Source organism: Pseudophryne corroboree, chromosome 9 (genome assembly GCF_028390025.1).
Source record: "Pseudophryne corroboree isolate aPseCor3 chromosome 9, aPseCor3.hap2, whole genome shotgun sequence".
Classification (NCBI taxonomy): domain Eukaryota; kingdom Metazoa; phylum Chordata; class Amphibia; order Anura; family Myobatrachidae; genus Pseudophryne; species Pseudophryne corroboree.
In genome coordinates, this window is record NC_086452.1 from 460,912,994 (window position 1) to 460,934,883 (window position 21,890).

General features: G+C 48.3%; 1 protein-coding gene across 1 annotated transcript in view; it reads left to right on the forward strand.

The window, feature by feature from the left end:
- Positions 1–21,890, forward strand: part of LOC134958851 (uncharacterized) — a 109,275-nt gene that overhangs the window by 69,509 nt on the left and 17,876 nt on the right. The window contains exons 15-22 of the mRNA XM_063941558.1: positions 11,714–11,802; positions 13,618–13,661; positions 14,510–14,920; positions 17,312–17,390; positions 18,436–18,565; positions 19,459–19,519; positions 20,495–20,619; positions 20,726–20,788. Coding sequence (XP_063797628.1) covers positions 11,714–11,802; positions 13,618–13,661; positions 14,510–14,920; positions 17,312–17,390; positions 18,436–18,565; positions 19,459–19,519; positions 20,495–20,619; positions 20,726–20,788 — 1,002 coding nt within the window. The remainder of the gene's footprint in view (positions 1–11,713; positions 11,803–13,617; positions 13,662–14,509; positions 14,921–17,311; positions 17,391–18,435; positions 18,566–19,458; positions 19,520–20,494; positions 20,620–20,725; positions 20,789–21,890) is intronic.

Here is a 21,890-nt window from a genome sequence, read left to right on the forward strand (position 1 = left end):
GTAACAAAACCAACACAAAGTGAACAGAGAAGCCCAGAGGCTAAGAAACTGGGTGTCTCCCTAGTATTAGAAATGCTCAGATGGAAAAAGCAAGATGTTGTGTTTTAATACGTAGAGAACCCGAAATGCTGTTGCTAAGGTCAACAGCAAAACCTTAAAGGGTTACCAACGGGTGTGGCAGTAAACTCCTTGGTCAGAGATGGAATAATAGACACAAGGAGAGGTTCCACAATCCTAATTCTCACTTGCAGGGCACAGGTTCAGCTTTCTGCCACTAAACTGACACATGGACGCCCTGCACAGTGAGAGAGGATTAAGCAGGCAGGTCTGAAAGTACAGCCACAAACCTGCTGGGTTCACAGAATAGCAAAAGAACCTCAGCAGGCTAAACGACTGACTCCAGTCTTACTGCTAGGTCTGGATTGGCAGAGTGTAGTACCAAATCCCCAGGCCTGTTTGCAGTAAGCAACAACAAATACAAAGCTACACAGTACTGGCTAACTTTCAGGAACTGACTAACCAACAAAGATTCAGCAGCATCTGCTTAACCTGAGAAGAGGGTTTATAAAGCAGGTGCTGTCCACGCTCCACTCAGACCTCACAGACTGTGAGCACAAAAACCAGCACCGGATCCCCTGCCTGTAACCACTGCACAGCAAAAGACCCGAACCGGAGTATCAGCTGCGCTCAGGTTACTCCGCTAGCACTTGTCTCCCGGTTGCCATGACGACGTGGCAGCACAGGGCAGGAGACCCTAACATTTATTTACTAAAGTCCCAATTTTGTCAGAATTTTTTTTTTCTCTAAGTGTCAACATGGGAATTTACTAAGTTAAAATCTCGGCAGTGTTTGGGCTATTCGTAATGGTTTTCATGGCAGAGGACAGAAATACGAATGAATAGACCATCGGTCAAATGCGGCTGTTTGTTCATACAACACGGGAATTTACTATTCATTCATATTTGGGTGTTTGTCCCTGAATGGTCAATTGTGATTGTATTTTTTTGCTATTCGTAAAAAAAATCAGCAAAAAATTAGACCTGCTTTTTCCTGGCGTGTTTGGATAGTCATGCACGGATTAGTGAAATCCATGCATGCTTATCGGTGGGAATGGGACTGTTTAGGTGAAAATTTAAAAAAAAAAATTGTGTGAGGTCCCCCCTCCTATGTATAACCAGCCTCGGGCTCTTTGAGCCAGTCCTGGTTGTAAAAATTCAGGGAAAAAATTGTGTAGGGTTTCCCCATATTTAAACAACCAGCACCGGGCTCTGCGTCCGGTCCTGGTTAAAAAAAATACAGGGGACAAAAGGTGTAGGGGTCCCCCGTATTTATTTAAACCAGCACCGGGCTCCACTAGCCAGAGAGATAATGCCACAGCCGGGGGACACTTTTATACTGTTCGCTGCGGCCCTGGCATTACCTTTCCAACTAGTCACCCCTGGCCAGGGTACCCTGGAGGAGTGGGGACACCTATAATTAAGGGGTCCCCCCCCCCCCCCAGCCACCCAAGTGCCAGGGGTGAAGCCCGAGGCTGTCCCCCCCCACCCCCACCATCCGTGGGCGGTGGATGAGAAGCTGATAGTCTTTGTGTAAAATGAAAGAATATTGTTTTTTTGTAGAAGAACTACAAGTCCCCGCAAGCCTCCCCCGCAAGCTGGTACTTGGGGAACCACAAGTACCAGCATGCGGGAAAATAACAGGCCCGCTGGTACCTGTAGTTTTACTACAACAAAAATACCCCAAAAAAGACACCACACACCATGATAGTATAACTTTAATTGACATACATGCACACTTACACACACACATACTTACCTATGTTGACACGGAGCACCTCAGTCCTCTTGTCCAGTAGAATCCACGGGGTGCCTGTAAATAAAAATTATACTTACAAACAATCCAGCGTCGTTCTGTCCTCTTCTTTAAGTTTGTAATCCACGTACTTGTATAAAATAAAAAAATTAATAACACGGTCCACGCTACTAAAGGGGTTCCATGTTTACACATGGAACCCCTTTCCCCAACTGGCGTGACCCCCCGTGACTTCTGTCAGTGAAGGTCCTGCCAGCCAATCAGGGAGCGCCACGTCATGGCACTCTCCTGATTGGCTGTGCGCTCCTGCACTGTCAATCAGGAGGAGCGCACTGGTTACAATGTCGCTTAGCGCAAGCTCCATTATAACCAATGATTGGAACTTTGCAGTCTGCTGTTAACCGCAAAGTTAATTGGGGTCACCCACAAGAGTTCTCTAAGAACCGAACAAGGGTTCTCCGAGAACCGAACCCGCTCATCTCTAGAAAAATCGTGTGTCGACTTTTTGACCTGACAACATTTTAAATGTCGGAATTTTGACCTTGTCGGGAATTTGACCGTCAGTTAATTGTTGTCGGGATTTTGACTGTAGGTATTTCATACTAATCCCCGAAGGACTGCTCTTCCGATACGAGCTGACCTTCGCGATGTACTTCCTTCTCGGGAGAACCGTACCCCCCTGAACTCCACGTGGTTTACACGGGTCCGAGGCAGGCTCGGTTGTTCCCGCTTGACTCAGAAAACCTGAACGAGGTAAAATATCATCATCCCGCTATCGGATTCTCGCGAGATTCGGATTCCATATAAAGAGCCGCACGCTGCCGCCATTTTCACTCGTGCATTGTAGAGAGAGCGGAGAGGACGTGGCTACGTTCTCTCAGTGGAAATTTCAATATCAGTGCTTACTTATTGCTGCTCAGTAATACTAGCAGTGTGTCAGTTCTCAGTAGTATCCTCATGAGTGCTCAGTATCACTGCTCATTGTCTTGTGCTGCATTGTGGTGCTCAGTATCTCCTATATAATATCTCCTATCTCCTATATAATAGCCCAGATCTGTGACTTTGTGACTCATTTGCTAATGCTGGGTGGAGTCACAACACGGCGGAGTTAGTCAAATGAGTCACAGATCTGGGCAAATCTATAGGAGACTAGGAGCAGAAGCAGATGGTGTGGGCATGGCACAGGCAGGGGTGCACACCTCCCAGCTTTCTTCAGGCAGAAGGAGGGACACATACGCGCAGCAAAAAGGGGGCGTGGCCAACGAAAATGGGGCGTGGCTTCATGGGAGGGTCCCCGTTTTCATCAGTGAGGGGGCCATGCCCAGCGCTCTGTGAGCTGCTGGCATGCCCCCAGGGGCTGATTATGAGTCCGGGGGGCCCAGGGCACTTTAGACAGGGGAGCCCTATCTCATTGCTGTGGGGTTGGGGGCGTGGCCGTATCAGGCCCGTGAGGCCACGCCCCCTTATGCAAATCCCCCCTTTTTTTTAATGGAATTTTGGCCCCTCAGCTAAGGCAAAATCCAGAGGAGGTGGTCGCTCCCCCCTACACACTCGCACAGGCAGAAGAAAGCAGAGAGACTGCTGCCTCCCTGCAACACCACAGACCTGCCAATACGCATCAGCGTGTGCTTACTGTAGCACAATGCTGCTGCTGTTACTGGCAGGACGGGGGAGCTTCTGAGCTGGGACAGAGCTACTCCAGCCGTGGGGCCCCCTAAAACTGTGGGGCCAACGGTACGTACCCCCTGCCCCCCCCTCCCCCCCTTAATTCGGCTCTGCTGCTGGAACTCCTCCTTAATCCGTACCCCCTGATGCCCCCTCTCCCTCTGTCTCCACTATTCAACAACTGCCCCCCCCCCCCCCAACCGCGGGACACTGCGACGCGTGGGTGGGACAGCGGGACAGACCCCAAAAAATGGGACTGTCCCTCAAAAATCGGGACAGTTGGGAGGTATGGGGTGTGTGAGGGGGTATGCCGTACAGACAGACGGGCACCGGCTCATTGTGTGCTTGACCCCCCACATCAGCATACTCAGCAGGGTCTCTCTGGTGCGGAGGAGCGTCACTTTCTGGCACACTCCACGCTTCTTAGCTACAGTTTTGTGGGGCACCTGCCGCTGTGCAGGTTCCGTACTGCCTCTGTTATCTCCAGCCCCGGCAACCCCACCGCTAGCTGAAGCGCTGCCACCCGCAGTGAGTTGCGCCCAGCTCCTTCACACACTTTAGCCGGCGGGTAGCGCTGCAGAAGTCCGAGCTGCTTGCCCCCCTCCTCCCTCCAGCTGCAGCGTCTCCTGGGAGCTAACCAGTCACTCCCAGTCTCCCCTTACCACAGTGCCCAGCAGCCGCGAGGTCCGCGCCGCGTGCATGCTATGACCCCCTCCTCCCTCCAGCCGCAGCGTCTCCTGGGGGCTAACCAGTCACTCCCAGTCTCTCCTTACCACATTGCCCAGCAGCTGCGCGAGGTCTGCGGTGTGTGACTGAGGAGGGGGGGAGGGATGCAGACGGGCAGAGGAAGCAGGACTCCAGCCTGAGAGAGTCAGCCATGCCAAGTCTCCAGCAGCAGCAGATCCCAACAGGTTGGCGTGGAACAGCAGCAGCCAGCAGCAGTGACTCCAGTAAGACACATCTGTCTGTCACCACTGTGTTGTCCCTAATACCAATCTCTCCCGTGCCCTGTGTTCTGTCATGTCCCTGTCACCCCTGGCCTTGCCCTGTCACCCTTATCCTGGCCCTTTCACCCTTATCCTGACCCTTTCACCCTTATCCTAGCCCTGTCATCCTTATGCTGGCCCTGTTACCCCTATCCTGGCCCTGTCACGCCTGTGCTTGCCCTGTCAACCCTATACTGGCCCTGTCACCCCTGTCCTGGTTCTGTCGCCCCTACCCTGGTCCTGTCACCCCTATCCTGTCCGTCATTTCTGTCCTGGCCCCGTCACCCCTGTCCTGGCCCCGTCACCCTTGTTCTGACCCTGTCACCCCTGTCCTGGCACTGTCACTTCTGTTCTGACTCTGTCACCCCTGTCCTGGCCCTGTTACTGCATACCCTCCAACCACCTTTTTGGCAGGTACAGTACCCGCATCGCCTCCAGACCCCTCCCCAATGCACCACACCTCCGCACCTTCCCCTCCACCACATGCGGCACTCCACCCCTCCCCCACACGCTGTGCCTCCAGACCCCTTACACCACCCGCGGCTCCCACTCCGCTCCTTCACCACCCACAGCACCTCCAGACCCCCTCCACCATCCACCCCCATATATGTCTCCCCCCACACCTGCCCCCCTCCACCCGCAGCATCTGCAGACACCCTCCTCCATCCGCGGTCCCCCCCTCCCCCACCCATGGAACCCCCGTATTTGCCCCTCCACCACCTGCAGCACCTCCGGACCTCCATCCCCATCCGCCGCACCACCCGTAACTGCCCCTCCCCTACCCACGGCACCTGCGGACCCCTACCCCACCCCCGGCACCCCCGCCCCTTCCCATCCCACAGCACCTCCGGAACCCTTCACCCATCCGCAACATCCCCACACCTGCCCCTCTCCCACCCGTGGCACCCCTGCCCCTCCCCCACCTGCAGTGCCTCCGGACCCCTCCTTCATCTGCGGCCCCCACTCCTCTGCCCCTCCCCCACCCACAGCACCTCCCGACCCTTCCCCATCCGGGCCCCCCCGCTTCCGCCCCCCCTCCACCCGCAGCATCTATTCTACAGACACCCTCCCCCATCCGCAATCCCCCCCGCACCTGCTACATTCTGTACATCATGCCCTGCAGGTGCTGTTCACGCCGTCGCAAGGGGCTGCGCCTCCTTCACCATCGCACGCCCTTTCATTGTGCAATATTTAACCACTAACAAACGAATGCAGGTAATACTCCATATAATACAAATATTGAACCCCACAAAGGCATGCAAGGGTCAAGGCGGCGTGGCCCCTTGCGACGGTGTGAAGAGCGCCCGTAGGGCGCGATGAAGCACCTAGTACTACAGTAACAGTACATTACTAATAGTCCAGTGCTGCATCTTGCTGCTCAGTGTCATGCGCAGCAGGGACATCGCCATTGTGCGATGCCTTTGCACTTCTGCAAGGAGGGCCGGACTGACATGCGGGGCGGACTAGCCCCGTGCTGGGCGTCCCCCTGCATGTCAGGAAAAATGATCGTAGCTGTGTAAAATTTTGCACAGCTACAATCAACTCGGAATCACCCCCAATGAGCAGTGATACTGAGCACTGATGATGATAATACTGAGAACTGACACTGAGCAGCAAGATGCAGCACAAGACAAGGGGGGGTCATTCCGACCCGTTCACTCGCTGCGTTTTAACGAAGCAGAGCGAACGGGTCCCTGCTGCAGATGTTCAAGTCAAGTGGAACGTGACCCGCCAATAGCTCCTCCTTCATTTTCTCACGCCACTGGAGCAGCCAGGAAAAGAATAACATTTCCAAAACCACTCGCTGGCGGTGATGCAGGGCAGTCTGGAGCGAGTGCTGACATCTGGTCCGGACTGAAGGACCTGCCAACGATTACTGACATGTCGTCTACTGTCACTGCATATGATTCTGTCACCATTGAAAGAATGGTGGAGGATTATATGAGTGACCGCATCCAAGTAGGCATGTCAGACAGTCCGTACTTATACTGGCAGGAAAAAGAGGCAATTTGGAGGCCCTTGCACAAACTGGCTTTATTCTACCTAAGTTGCCCTCCCTCCAGTGTGTACTCCGAAAGAGTGTTTAGTGCCGCCGCTCACCTTGTCAGCAATCGGCGTACAAGGTTACTTCCAGAAAATGTGGAGAAGATGATGTTCATACAAATTAATTATAATCAATTCCTCCATGGAGACATTTACCAGCAGCAATTGCCTCCACAAAGTACACAGGGAGCTGAGATGGTGGATTCCAGTGGGGACGAATGAATACTCTGTGAGGAGGGGGATGTACACAGTGAAAGGGGTGAGGAATCGGAGGATGATGATGATGAGGAGGACATCTTGCCTCTGTAGAGACAGTTTGTGCAAGGAGAGATTGATTGCTTCTTTTTGGTGGGGGCCCAAACCAACCAGTCATTTCAGCCACAGTCGTGTGGCAGACCCTGTCGCTGAAATGATGGGTTCGTTAAAGTGTGCATGTCCTGTTTATAGAACATAATGGTGGGTGGGAGGGCCCAAGGACAATTCCATCTTGCACGTCTTTTTTTTATTATTTATCTTTGCATCATGTGCTGTTTGGGGACTATTTTTTTTAAGTGCCATCCTGTCTGACACTGCAGTGCCACTACTAGATGGGCCAGGTGTTTGTGTCGGCCACTTGGGTCGCTTAGCTTAGTCATCCAGAGACCTCGGTGCAAATTTCAGGACTAAAAATAATATTGTGAGGTGTGAGGTGTTCAGAATAGACTGGAAATGAGTGGAAATTATGGTTATTGAGGTTAATAATACTATAGGATCAAAATTACCCCAAAATTCTATGATTTAAGCTGTTTTTGAGGGTTTTTTGAAAAAAAAAAAAACACCCGAATCCAAAACGCATCCAAATCCGACAAAAATTTGAAAGGGTGCTATTGCCAAAATGCGGCCAAATCCAAAACATGACCGCGGAACCGAATCCAAAACTAAAACACAAAACCCGAAAAATGCCTTCTGCACATCTCTAGTTTTTTCATAGGTTTCTTTTTGGTGTGTATGTTGACATGGACACCGTATAAGTGTACCGCGTTCCCTTGCATGGCTCGCTGCGCTCAGCACACTGTTGTATTCCCCCTCCAGGTCCACTGGGATGGTAAAGTATGAACAACTCGGTTTCAATGAAAAAAATAATGAAAAACTCATGTTGACTTTTTGACCTGTCGACATTTTAAATGTCGGTATTTTGACCTTGTTGGTATTTTAAATGTCGGCATTTTTTGACCATGGCGGGATTCTGACCTTGTCGGGATTTTGATTGTAGGTAAATTGACTGCATCCCGTCCTTCGCAATACCTTTTGCATATGCGATCGGTATCGGTGTGATGATCGGCGATGTGTGGCAGAATGTACACCGCAAGATTAGTACATCTCGCCCCAAAAACATTAGACATGCTCATTTTTCTTTTTTGGAGGGAAATGATCCGATCTCACATATTTGTGATTTGTACTTTTTTTGTCTCATTTGTTTGATTTGGTCTTTATCTACTTTTAGTTTTAGGCCAATATTTCAGCAGAAATATAGAAAATTCTGAAAGGTTCACAAACTTTCTACCACCACTGTATCGTACTTATAGCTAATATACAGTTATTGTACAGGCTGAATAACTCCGCCACATTACTGGAACTGGAATAGCCGTATAAACATTTATCAGTGCCCGGCGACGATGGAGAGGAGTGAAAGCTACAGACTGCGCCTGGGTGCGCCATAGGGCAGGAGTTGTTTATTAATAAATACAGAGCCTAATTGGACAAGAGTAGCGTCCTGGTGCGGCTGGAACCCTTCTAACCCTACACCGGCAACGGCCATCTTCCTTTTCTGCAATAAAGAGATACTTGTCATGGTATGCATTATATACGGCTGAACCAATAACACCTACACCATATGCTGCACCCTATATCATCACCAAGCATGTCTGTGTTTTATCTATTGTATGTAAATACTGTGTGACTTCATTGTCATTACATACAAAGCGTCCTGTGCAGATGTCAGTATACATGATAAAACAATAGATACTGAGAACTACAGCCACATGTACTGAATCCGTCCCTACATATCGTTACTGAGAATTATACACGGCACAAAGGAATGGACATCAGACGTGTGACAACACATACACAATACTGGTAGATACTGAGAATTACACCCCTCCCAATATAGTTGTATTGCTGTGCATAGGGGCCCGATAGCGGGAGTGGTCACATGACCAACAGCACTGTACAGACCGGTGGCCGCAGCGTTTTCACCCGCCACTCGCACCAACGTCACTGTGTGCCCTGTGCACAGACTGCTGGGTAGCCTATCCGGGTAGCAGTTGATTTACTGACGGACACAATTCCGACACCCATTGACAGACAGTCAAAATACAGACACAATCAAAATACCGACATTCATTATGCCGACATGCGTTTTTAAGGAATGTTTGCCCCCAAAACAGACTTGTTCACACTTTACAATCCCAGTGGACCTGGAGGGGGAATATAATAGTGCCCGAAGCATGGCGAGCGCAGCGGTACACTTACACGGTGTCCACGTCGACCTATGTCAACATTGACACCTAAAACTCATGTCGGTATTTTAACATATCAGCATTTCAAATGTCGGTATTCTGACTATGGGGTCTATTTACTAAGCCTTGGATAGAGATAAAGGGGGACATGTACTAAGCAGTGATAAAAAGTGGAGAAATGAGCCAGTGGAGAAGTTGCCCATGGCAACCAATCAGCTGCTCTGTTACCTTTTATAGTATGCATATTATAAATGTTACATCAATGCTGATTGGTTGCCATGGGCTCCAGTCGTCTCCTAACTGCCATGCTGCAGGCTGTGTTTGAAAAATGACAGGAGCTGGTTGGCTGGTACTTTACCTCCATCCAAGTCTTAGTAAATAGACCCCTATGTCCAAATTTTTTACATGTCGGCACAATAAATGTCGTCATTTTGACCGTGACAGTATTTTGACTGTAGGCCAATGGCTGTTGGTATTGTGTCCGTCTGTAAATCATACTGAACCTATCTATCCTATTCAGGTGAACGCGGGCCCACTCTCCCCACCCCTTACCGGCCACGTACATGATGTCACGCTTGCATTGATGATGCCAATACATTTTGTATTTGTAATTGCTCAGCTTTAATTTGACGGAACGAGATGAAACATGTTATTTCTAGGAGTTTCAACTACACATTGATGCAATTTTCATGTAAACCGGTATCGTAGTTTTGTGCCGACTTGGAGCAAACAGACAGACATAAGGTTCTTATAATATTGGTATAGATAATAATTTTTACTATAAGTCAAGCGGCTCAGTGGCTGCTTTTCCGTACGCCGTCTAGAATCAGGCACAAAGTGTCTGCAGCGTTGTACGGGGTAATTATCAGAGCATAAATAAATACAGGATGGCTGACCGCAGAATAAGTGACAACCATTACTATAACCTCACAGATGCGGTAGGACAGCTAGCTGGGGCAAGAGGAAGGTCACTCGCTGGAGCGGGCAGTGGTGAATCGTGGGAAACCGCACTCAGTGATCCTGTACCCAGCGTATGGGCGAGCAGAGTCACTGCCGGCGAGAAGGGACAACTTAGGAGAGCGCTGGTGACACGGACAGTGCTAGGGAGAGAGCAGGAGGGAGGCGGCTGGAGACACCAATAAATGATGGGAGGGGAGATGTATCAAGTCATGGAGAGAGATAAAGTGGAGGAGTTGCCCAGTGTAGCCAATCAGCTTCTGTCAATTTTAAAGACTGTGCTACATAAATGGCAGTTAGAATCGGATTGGTTTCTTTGCACCATTTCTCCACTTACCTCTCTCCATAGCTTGATACATCTCCCCCTAATATTAGCAGCGCTGCCTAGCATCCTGTTACCTGAGACCAACCTTTGTTAGACTCGGACCTGGGTGGACGGATTTGGTGCTTTTCTAATAGTGAGAGAGATGACTCATGAGATTTTACTGTATAGTTGGCGCTGTGTATTCCCATCAGCCCAAATGCGTATTCTGTACATTGCTTGTAACCACACACATACACTTACACATACCGTACAATGGGGGTCATTCCGAGTTGATCGCTCGCTGCCGTTTTTTGCACCGATCAGGTCTCTACTGCGCATGCGTACGCACTGCAATGCGCATGCGCGTTGTACGGGTACACGGCGGATTGTTGCTGAGCGATGGATTTAACGAAGAATCCATTCCCACGGGCGATCGCAAGGAGATTGACAGGAAGAGGGCATTTGTGGGTGGCAACTGACCGTTTTCTAGGAGTGGTAGGGAAAACGCAGGAGTGTCCGGGCGTTTGCAGGGCGGGTGTCTGACGTCAATTCCGGCACCAAAAAGACTGAAGTGATCGCAAGGGCTAAGTAAGTCCAGACCTTCTCAGAAACTGCACAAACTGTTTTTGCAGAGCTCGGCTGCAAAGCCGTTCGCACACTTGCAATACAAAAATACTCCCCCCTGGGTGGCGACTATGCGTTTGCACGGCTGCTAAAAGTAGCTAGCGAGCGATCAACTCGGAATGAAGGCCAATAAGCAGATGTGCCCCTAATCCTGTGCGCAGATCTCCAGGCCCAGAACACAAAGCAGCATTACCTCCTGTATAAATCTATTGTGTGTGAGGTTTATTTCCCAGGCTCCTTCACACCACCGCCTCACCTGGAAGGCACATCCGTCTATCTGTCATTATCCGGATGATAGATCGACAGTTAATAGGCCAATTGACTATAAGTCGACCCCATATAGTCGACATGTATTATGTGGGCAGGTACAAAAAGTCGGCAGGTTCAAATGGTCAAACACAAGTTTTTCCCCTCAACTTTTTCATACTTTACTCTGCTCATGGACTACGATTGGGAATAGTGTCCTGTGCTGAGCGCAGCGCCAGCAGAGCGAGGCACCTTGCCCGAACCGTTGCGAGTTAAACGAGCCTGGGGGGTTCACATTTCCACTAATTTGGCTTTTTCATGGTTCAACATACAAAATGACACCCAAAAATGGAAAAAAAATTTTTTTTTCATGTCAGCCTTTCCCCTGTGTCGACCTTTTATACCTGTGGCCCTTATCGGGTGTCTAACTTTTACATATCGATCAAGTGATACTGTCGACCATATGGGTTCAACCTGGTGACTGCCGACCTAATTTAGGTCAGCCTAATGAGCCACACCCGTCCCTGTCTGCCCTAGATCTGGGCAATCAGCACTGTGCATTGGCCTCAGGTGTATAGGCCACCCTCCGGCATATGAGTGGTTACTGCAATCTGCCCTTTTTACCTCCCCCATGTGATGGGGAAGGCACTCGGCCGCTGGACCTCAGGTTTGAATGTTTGCTGTGTGGGTCTCTGCAGCATAAATCAGAGTTACTTTGTGATTTATGGGGTATATTTACTAAATGGTGGATTATCAATAGCCTCCAGTTTTGCAGATTAACCCTGACCGATTCATAAAACCAATAATAGGAAATGCAAAACCAGCCTAATTCTGTATTTACTATTATCGCCCTTCTAAATACATATGCCAAGCAAAATCTGGGTTTTGACAAATCCTTTGCTTAGTAAATACAGACCAATTCTTAAACGCTCGCTGAAGACCCGTAACATACCTCCCGACATGACCCTCTCCAGGAGGGACACCATACTCTGCTTCTGGACTTTTCTCTTAGTGTATGATTGCCGGCACCTGTGTTGAACAGGTAAATGGATAAGAAAGGTGTTTCACCACAGGTGATTGCAATCATACATGAAGAGAAAAGTCCAGGAGCAGAGCATTGTGTCCTTCCTGGAGAGGGTCATGTTGGGAGGTATGCCATTACTTCTCTCGCTCATTTCCCGGATGCAATACCCTGGCCCTGACTTGTAAATTTGTTAAATGCTTTTAACGCCAAATAATGACTTTAGGTGGAAATTAGTGCAAGAAGCCGCACGCTCTAATTGTGCAGAGGCGTCCGGGTGGGCTTTGTACGCTGATATAATTCTAAAGCTACGCAAAGCTTTCAGAACTGTTATATTGAACATTTGCCTCCTGATATTATATAATTATATTAATAATTGTGCTTCTAGAAACGTAGCCTATAAGTTCAGGCCGGTGCTTGCTGGAAGTTATGGAAGAGTTTGCTATATATTCAGGCCTGGCCGGTAGCGTCCGCCGCTGTTTACCTGATGAGATTGTACTGTATGTGCACTTTTATTAATGATGAGGCTTCTGTGATAGGCTGTGTTCCTCCTAGAATGCCCCCAAAGCTAATTCATAGTAAATACTATCTCATTCTCTGGATAAGGGTTTCATATTTTGCAGTCATTAAACATGGAACTATTTCAATTGTAGCAATTTACAAGCGACTTTTAATTACTGTGTAATGCAGTGGTTCTCAAATTCTGTCCACAGGACCCCGAACAGCTTGCATTCCCCAGGTCACCTAGCAGGTGCACAGGTGTAGTCATTACTCACAGACTCATTTCAAGAGATCCACGGGTGGAACTAATTATTTCTCCTGCGATTCTGTGAGGAGACCTGGAAAACATGACCTGTTTGGAGTCGGGACAGAGTTTGAGAGCCTGTGGCAGAGGTTCACAAACGCGGTCCTAACAGTCCAGGTTTAAAGTATATCTATGCCTGGCCACAGGTGACTTTTATTTAGTTCCTCAGTCAGTTTGATTTAACCATCTGTGCTCTGCAACGGATATCTGGAAACCTGTTGCTGACCTGGTCAAGGAGCCATTATTAACTTGGGTGATTGATGTACAGCGGTGTTTTACTAAGGCTTGCACTGCTACTGCCTGCAGTATGGGGCATTCCTGGAATGTAAGAAGGGATTATGTTTTGGAAGAGCAGCCAAACCCTGACCCGTAGTGTCTTTTCTTTGATGGGTGGGGAGGGGGGATCTCCCTTTCGCTTGTAGCAGGAGCTAACACTCATTCTGTACATAACTAGTATTCTTCCACCCTTGGCTGGATCATCATAGTACATACAGTACATCTTCTGTAAAGAGTATTGTAGGCCACATGCTTACACCATGTGAGTCATTTTGTAATTCCAGTACCTCTGATGGATTCGTAAAGAGAATATGGATTTTCCAATTCCAACCTTGCATGATGTAGGGCGTAATATCTACTGCTTTCGCCATTTCTCACAGGATCATGGAACTGAGAAACACCCCTGTCACTCCAAGTTCACCAGGTTAGTTGTCATTGTCTAATACACAAATGTCACATGACCGGTGATCTACGGTGGCGGCACTGGGTAGTATCGCAGCCAGATTTACTCTCACACACACACACACACACACACACACACACACACACACACACACACACACACACACACACACTTTGGATGTGAGTTTTTACTATAAAAATTATTAGAATAACAAAAATTATACAAGTAAGTCATAAATATCATCTTTAATTATCCTTTATTGATATGGCGCCACAAGGGTTCCGCAGCGCCCAATTACACAGTACATAAACAAAATAATCAAAACAGGAAAATAGTAACTTACAGTTGAAGACAATATAGGAGACGTACAGGGTAAATAAACATGGCTACAGTGGCAGACGACATGAACATAAGTATCAGGGTGGCAGAAAACAGCAGGGTTAGGTGCTAGTGAAGAAGGTTTAAGTAAGAGGATAAGCACATGAGGGGGTGAGGGCCCTGCTTGTGAGAGCTCACATTCTAAATAATTATTTCAATTGTCATCATTTTTATAGTCAATACTCTGGAGTATAGGGGTGTATGAAAGGTGAGGGTCTGCTTACCCTACACACACCTCACTGCACATGTTACTGAAAGATGGACAGCTTTACTTACTCTGATACAAATAATGTATCATCTGGTCAGGCTTTTCTTGGGGGTGATTGGAGAAATCTTTTATCTGTGGTGTAATCTACACTTTCCCATCTCCTTCACTTCCAGCCCAGCATAGTGAGAGGTTGAACAAGTCACACTTTGATAAATCTGCCCATGTCCTGCCTTTTATATTTATCCTATGTACTAGATGATGAATAACCTTGACTACCTCCCAGCCAGGGTATCAATTGCTGTAATGACTTCACCTGTTTCATTCGATCTTGTTGACATTGATTTGGACCCTCCTCGAGATCCACCTGTGGCTACAAGTTCTGCGCTAGGTCCTCCAGCAGACCTAGGAATGTGTCTTTCAGATCTCACCCCTGGAAGCCACGTGAGACCCAGAGCTGCTCTACCTTCGGTGAATGCCAAACGTACTCCAACTGTTCAACTTACCAGGTTAATGGGTGACAACCCCAGTGGAGTTCATGGAAACACAGAGATGGTTCAGTCATCCAACCCATCAGCTGGTATCAATACTGGTCTATCTTCAACATATTTACCCAGCTCAAGCAACGCTGGATCTCTTCGGTCTCAATCAGATGTGCAGACAGAAAGTACCCAAAATGTCAGACGGGGGCAAATGCGTAAGTCAACATTTCACTTTGGCATTTTGCTCTGTTGGTGTAACGTTGTTAAAAATGCAGCTATTCTGAAATCATTTGATTAATTGACCAGCATAAATGGTTTAGGAAATTTAACTGTTCTTTTTGAAAGTTGGTGAAAATGCTTTAAGGTTGGCACCTTGGTTCTGATTCAAATGTGGACGCAGTGTCAATATCGCAAACGGTCGACGTTGTAGGTCTGCGCTGTTATGTGTCTGAGTTGTTATGATTTTGCGTCGCTGAGATATGGACACAGGGTCTGAAATGCAAACTCTCGAGATGCTCTGTTTGTAGAAAATTGAAGGAGTCTGGTTCAGACTAGTGATGTGCACCGGACATTTTTCGGGTTTTGGATTTGGTTCCGCGGCCGTGTTTTGGATTCGGACGCGTTTTGGCAAAACCTCACCGAAATTTTTTTGTCGGATTCGGGTGTTTTTTTTCAAAAAACCCTAAAAAAACAGCTTAAATCATAGAATTTGGGGGTAATTTTGATCCCATAGTATTATTAACCTCAATAACCATAATTTCCAGTCTATTCTGAACACCTCACACCTCACAATATTATTTTTAGTCCTAAAATTTGCACCGAGGTCGCTGGATGGCTAAGCTAAGCGACACAAGTGGCCGACACAAACACCTGGCCCATCTAGGAGTGGCACTGCAGTGTCAGGCAGGATACTCTGCACTGTACTCCTCCTATATAATATTATACTGGTGGTCCCGACTCCCCAGTCCCCATGATAAAGCAGCACACTGAGCACAGACATGGAGTGTTTTTCAGGCAGACAACGTATACTGGTGGTCACTGTCGGCAAAACTCTGCACTATACTCCTGCTATATAAAACAGCTGCTCCCCAGTCCCCACAATTAAGCAGTGTGAGCACAGATATATGCAGCACACTGAGCACAGATAAGGAGCATTTTTTCAGGCAGAGAACGGATAAAACTGGTGGTCACTGATCAGCAAAACGCTGCACTGTACTCCTCCTATATTAATATAAAGCTGCTCCCCAGTCCCCACAATGATATAAGCAAGCACAAATAGTTGCATCAACTCAATGAATAAACGGAGAGGACGCCAGCCACGTCCTCTCCCTAACGTTTCCAATGCACGAGTGAAAATGGCGGCGACGCGCGGCTGCTTATATAGAATCCGAATCTCGCGAGAATCCGACAGCGGGATGATGACGTTCGGGCGCGCTCGGGTTAACCGAGCCATACGGGAGAATCCAAGTATGGCTCGGACCCGTGTAAAAAGGGTTAAGTTCGGGGGGGGGGTTCGGTTTCCGAGAAACCTAACCCGCTCATCACTAGTTCAGACGCAGCCGTGGCTTCTGCCACAGTTATGTCTGTTCTATTACCCAGAATCTCAGAATAAGACCCCTTATGTTTTTAGTTTTGCCATTTCTTATAAATAGATTTTGGCGGTCTAATGTGCTATTATTGGGTTGGGTAGAATATGCAGTTGGGATGCTGGCATCCCGATAGTCTAAATCCCGACGGGGAAGGTAAGTATACTTGCCTTATCCCAATGGCCCCCTACCATCCCTCCTCCGCAGCCTATCCCATAGCCTCCGGAAGGGTGCCTAACCCTGATACTCCCCCTCTAGGCAGCCTAACCTCCCCGACCCCCATCCAGTCTCATGTCTTACCTCTCTTGGAGGCTGGCGCACGATCGTTCAGGATCCCTGCGTAAGCCTTGTGACCCTATTCGAGATGCTGACATTCCAAGTAGTGTCAGGATCCCGTCATCTGTATTTCGACTGCCAGGATTCCGACCTATGTGATCTTGACTGGATCCCGGCATTATTACGATGGTCATTGAGGCAATATATTGTAAGTGTGATAATAGGATGGCTTTTGAGCCCCTGTCTCCTGTCTCATGAATATTGGTCTTTGCCCAATTCTCCCTAATCTTTGTCTCTATACTCTGAATATTGTGGTTATGGACACCGTTTTCTGCACCACAGAGTATAACAACATCCATTTGTTCAGTCGGTAACACGTAAACATACAGACGTAGCCACGCTTATCTTTGCTGCGATGTTGCACGCTGCATTGAGGCCTACGCCGGGTTGCGACTGATGGCGCGATCGCTGGCTGCGAGTGTTCACAGCCTGGCACACCACGCAGCATGCCGCATCGCAGCAAAGATGAGTGTGGCTATACCTGTAGTGAGCTAGTTCATTGAAAAGAACATAGAACATTCTGGACACTACTATGGTCCACTTCCCCCGCACCCCTTTCCCTGCGCAACCGGTTTCTGCCACGCAAACGTTTCCTCTGCACTCTGCTCCGCCAGTCTCTGTGTACATGTGTTTTTGGTGTTGCCAAAGTCAATGCACTGACTTCACAATTTACCGTTTCTGTAGGTTGTATAAGTGTCCTTCCTCCCTCTTACCTGGCTGTGGCGTCTGCTGGTGAACCTTGTCCTGCAAGTGTAGACATTGGGTAAAGTATATAGAATATGCGCGCCCCTATATTGTGTTGTCTAGTCAATATGTCGGACTCTGTGTGAGTCAGGCTGGGGTTTGGACTGAAATGAGACTTATGCCCCTTTCACATGGCACAAATAACCCGGTATCGGCATATTGCCGTGTCGAAATGGGTCAGTGTGCGATGTGAAAGGTCCTTTGCTGAATTAGCGGGTCGCCTGACCCGGTAATTTAAACCGGTAAAAAAGAAGGGTTATTATCGGGTTGATTACCGGGTCAGGCGCAGTGTGAATGGGAGCCGTTCCGACGCGACACGGCTCCCATTCACAGCATAAGCAGAGGCGGCGCAGGAGATGAGCTCATCTCCCGGCGCAGCCTCCACCCCTGCTGCTGCTGCGCCCCCCGCTGCTATGGCAACCGACCCCCGACCCGATATATTGCTAGGCCGGAAAGCCAGCAAAGGAGCGCAAATGCCGGATCCCACCCGGTAAGGACACGTTTCTCTTACTGGGTGGGATCTGGCATTTGCGATCTGAAACCAGCATATGGGGGACATTTACTAAGCAGTGATAAGAGCGGAGAAGTGAGCCAGTGGAGAAGTTGCCCATGGCAACCAATCAGCACTGAAGTAACATCTATAATTTGCATACTATAAAATGATACAGAGCTGCTGATTGGTTGATGGGGCAGTTTCTCCACTGGCTTACTTCTCCGCTCTTATCACTGCTTAGTAAATGTCCCCCTTAGATTAATGTCGTTTCATTGGTCAGGTAACTTATTCAAAAGAAGAAACTTGAAAGACGTTAATTTGTAAAGGTCGTCCAGGTTTTCCCCGTATTCTGATGGGTTAGTCTGAGCTAATTGTAGGAAAATGTGTATTCTCATATCTGCTTTGGATACCTGTGCAGTACAGTTATGCCCAAAACTGGCAGGTTCCTTCCAGAAGCATTGGGGGGAGAGTGACTGTAGATAGCTAGATTTATTATAGAACACATTGTAGGTCACATAATGTATGCGGAGCAGAATGTCTGACTTGTCCTCTGTTCTGGTCTCCTTTGCAGGAAGGCGCTGATCACAGAAGCGGACGCACAGCGGGCTCTGCGGGGATACGGTGACAGTAATTGCTGTTACAGCTCTGCCCCAGCCAAACAGATGAGTCTCCAGGAGTTGCAGCCCTTCAACGTTTACAAGGTGCGTTTCCCTTAGGCAGGGTCGGACTGGCCCACGGGGGTACCACGGAAACCACCGGTAGGCCCCACTGCCTGAGTGGCCACTCCTTCCTCTAGGGATCACGTTCCAGACTGTGTACTTGTATTATACATGGTAGATATGTTGCATTACACTGCACTAGTCTATTGTATATTTCAAGCCTCTGTGGAAGCTGGCCACACCCCCTTTGTAGGCTGGCCACACCCCTAAGTATGGGCCCCTATAACTGCATTACCCTGGTGGGTCCTTCATGCCCCAGTCCGACACTGGCCTTAGGTGTCTGTCTGTAATGTGAAGGCTGCAGGTAAGCTCTAGCCTCTGGAAGTACAGATCCCATATAATAATTATCCGGGTTCAAAAACCTATTAGAGAATTGCAAATAAATGAAACTGACAGATTGCAGAAAACGGAGCTGGGAATAAACATTATGGGACCATTATTAAATGGGGCAGCCAATCACATAGTAATCGTAATAATTGTTTTTTATTCTATTTATTTCATGGTTTGGCGCCATTGGTTATTCTACGCTAGCTCTATCCTTCACATTTCTCCTTGGTTTTACGGTTACCCACGTGTATTTACCTTAGGCTGCTTACCTAGTTACACTAGGTTTGTGCATTCTTGCATTTTACTTCATAGTTCTCAAGTACCCCCAACAGGTCATGTTTTCTGGATTTCTTTATATCAGGCACAGATGAGTTAATCTATATTCCTGGGCCAGTAATTGGCCCACCTGTTTCCACTGATAGAAATCTGAAAAAAAAGAATGACCTGTTGGAGGTACTTGGGGACTGGCGTTGAGTACCACTGCTGTAGGTGGAGTATTATGCCCTATAGATAATCTGTCTGCATCTCTTTATTTTGTTTATTTCCAGTATTGCTTAGAAACTTTTACAGAATCCCGGGCCTGTGAGTTGGTGACGGAACATTATACTGGTGAGAAGCGAGAACGTTGTCTAAAATCCGTACATAGACTAAAAACGCATAGAAAAACGCAGGGGTCCCCTACACGGGACGGAGGGAGCCATATATGTGAGGTGATCCGATATACTGTGTATGAGAATGCGACTGTTCTTACAATGATAAATAGTGATACTACAAGACACTCTGATGTCACTGCAGATTAAGAGCCCGGATCGTTGCAATTCTTAAACAAGTGGGAAAATCCGAATCGATTGTCTTGATATAGGGAGGTATGACATTGGTGATTGATTTAGTTGGCCTGGTTACGCTTTAAAGTCCTCTCTTGAGGTCTGTTTCTGAGTCTCTCACAAAAGCGCGTTTTCCTGGGGTTTTCACATGTTTTCCCCGGAAGCAGTTGGCTTCCCAATGGGACGGGATCCCGGTGCTCGAAATACCAATGTCAGAATCCCATCCGCCACAAGAACACCGGCATCTAAAGCACGACAGGACTCGGGATCCTGGTGTCTAAATACCGATGCCCGGAATCCCAAGCCTTCTTTCAGCGGGATGTGATTGCGTCCCGGCACAGGCGCGGGGGTGGGTTTAGCCATTAGAAGGCAGGTTAGGGTTCAGGGATAGGAAGGTTAGGGTTAGGTACCAGGGAGGGTTAGGCACTTAGCAAGGGAGGGTTAGGTTTAGCCAGCAGGGAAGGGAGGGTTAGGATAGGGAGAAGGTGAGGGTCTGAGGGCTTACTGGGGGGCTGTCGGGATTCTGAAGGATGGAATGCCGCTGTCTGTGTTCTGATTGTCGGCATCCCGTCCATTGAGAAACCATACTGAACCCGTTTTCCTAACATTTGCTTGATTTACTTTCCAAGAGGACCTGTATTGGAATAGTAAATTGTGGTGAAAGAAGCATAAAATGAAATGTTTAGGTCTTACTAATTTTGTGGTTTTATTTATAAATTTGGGGAACACAACCCTGTAACTGAATGTCGTATACCCGCAGGTCAGCTTGTGGATTCTTCTCCCAATACGTCTTCTCCTCAGCCGTGGGATATCCCGGTGGCCGTACCAAACATGTTCAAGGATGGAATGCAGAAGATGGTGGTCCCTCACACCTTCTCTGTGAAGGTCTGGCCTCGTGTGGACAACCAGATGGGTCACCACTGCTAGATCGTGTGCTAATGCCTGGAACTCATCATGTTGATTTTATATCTATTGTATTTTCTTCTCGCAGCCTTGTCCGAGATGTAAAGGTCTGGGGAGAAACATGTGCCTGAAGTGTCACGGGTCGGGGAGGGTGAGTAATAGGGATAATAATTTGTTTTATTGGTGGTCTCGGGTCCAGTGAAGATGGTGAGTGAGATTGAAGGACCAGTGCATGTTATACTGCAACTAGTTACCAGCCCATCAAAATGATGGAGCAACACTTGAATTGCTATGTCGGGCGCCATCTAGTGGCCACTGATGTGCAAAATACTTGAATCCCCCCCCCCCCCCCCCCAGACACGAGGATCAGCGTTAGCCTTTTATTATATAGGCTGTAACTGTATTAGTATGGTAGTGTTGGAGACTCTTGACGCGATCAGGCCAGGAAATGTGTGATCAAACCATCTCCGTCAACATCTGGTCCGACATTGGCGCAATTTCTTCGGCACGATGTTAAGAAAAATGTGACAGTGTACAGGATTTTGAAGAGATGGTGTAACTTTTTCTTCGCGTATTTCCATCTCCGCATGCGGTCTTGCAAGTACTGTGAATGTCGCCCCTGAGGCACCTGGGAAAAGCGGGAAGTACAGTAGGTGCAGTTTATATGTATGAACATGGGGATGGCCATCGCAAGGGCTGTTTCTAGCCAATTTGGCTCCCAGTGCGAGATTTAAAAATGCGCCCCCCCATGACATAAAAAATGTGCCCCCCCCCCCACACACCTAGATAAAAAAAAAAACTTGCACGCGCACCCGGCAAGGGGGCGTGGCCTCATCTAAATGGGTGTGGCTTCATTTAAATGGGCATGGCCTCGTCTGAAAAGACTACCTCACAATCCAGTTTTTGACCCTGCTCCAACAGATCACGACCACCACAGGAAAAAAAAATTCTACCATATTAAGCCCTACACAGTAATGCCCCCTGCACCATATTATGCTACACACCGCAATGCCCTTGATACATTAAATCCCCACACTACGGCAGGCAAGAGTCCCCATTGCACACATTACGGCAGGTGTCCCCATTTTACACATTGAGAGAGAATACTTACAGAGGCGATTACCGCTCTTCGGCCCGCCTCACCAGTCGCTCCTCACGCCGGCCTTTCCCTCTTCCTAACTTGGATCCCCCTCTGTACTCCGCTCGGGAGGGGGGGGAGTTTCGCGGAGTGACGGGGTTGCGTCGTGACGTAA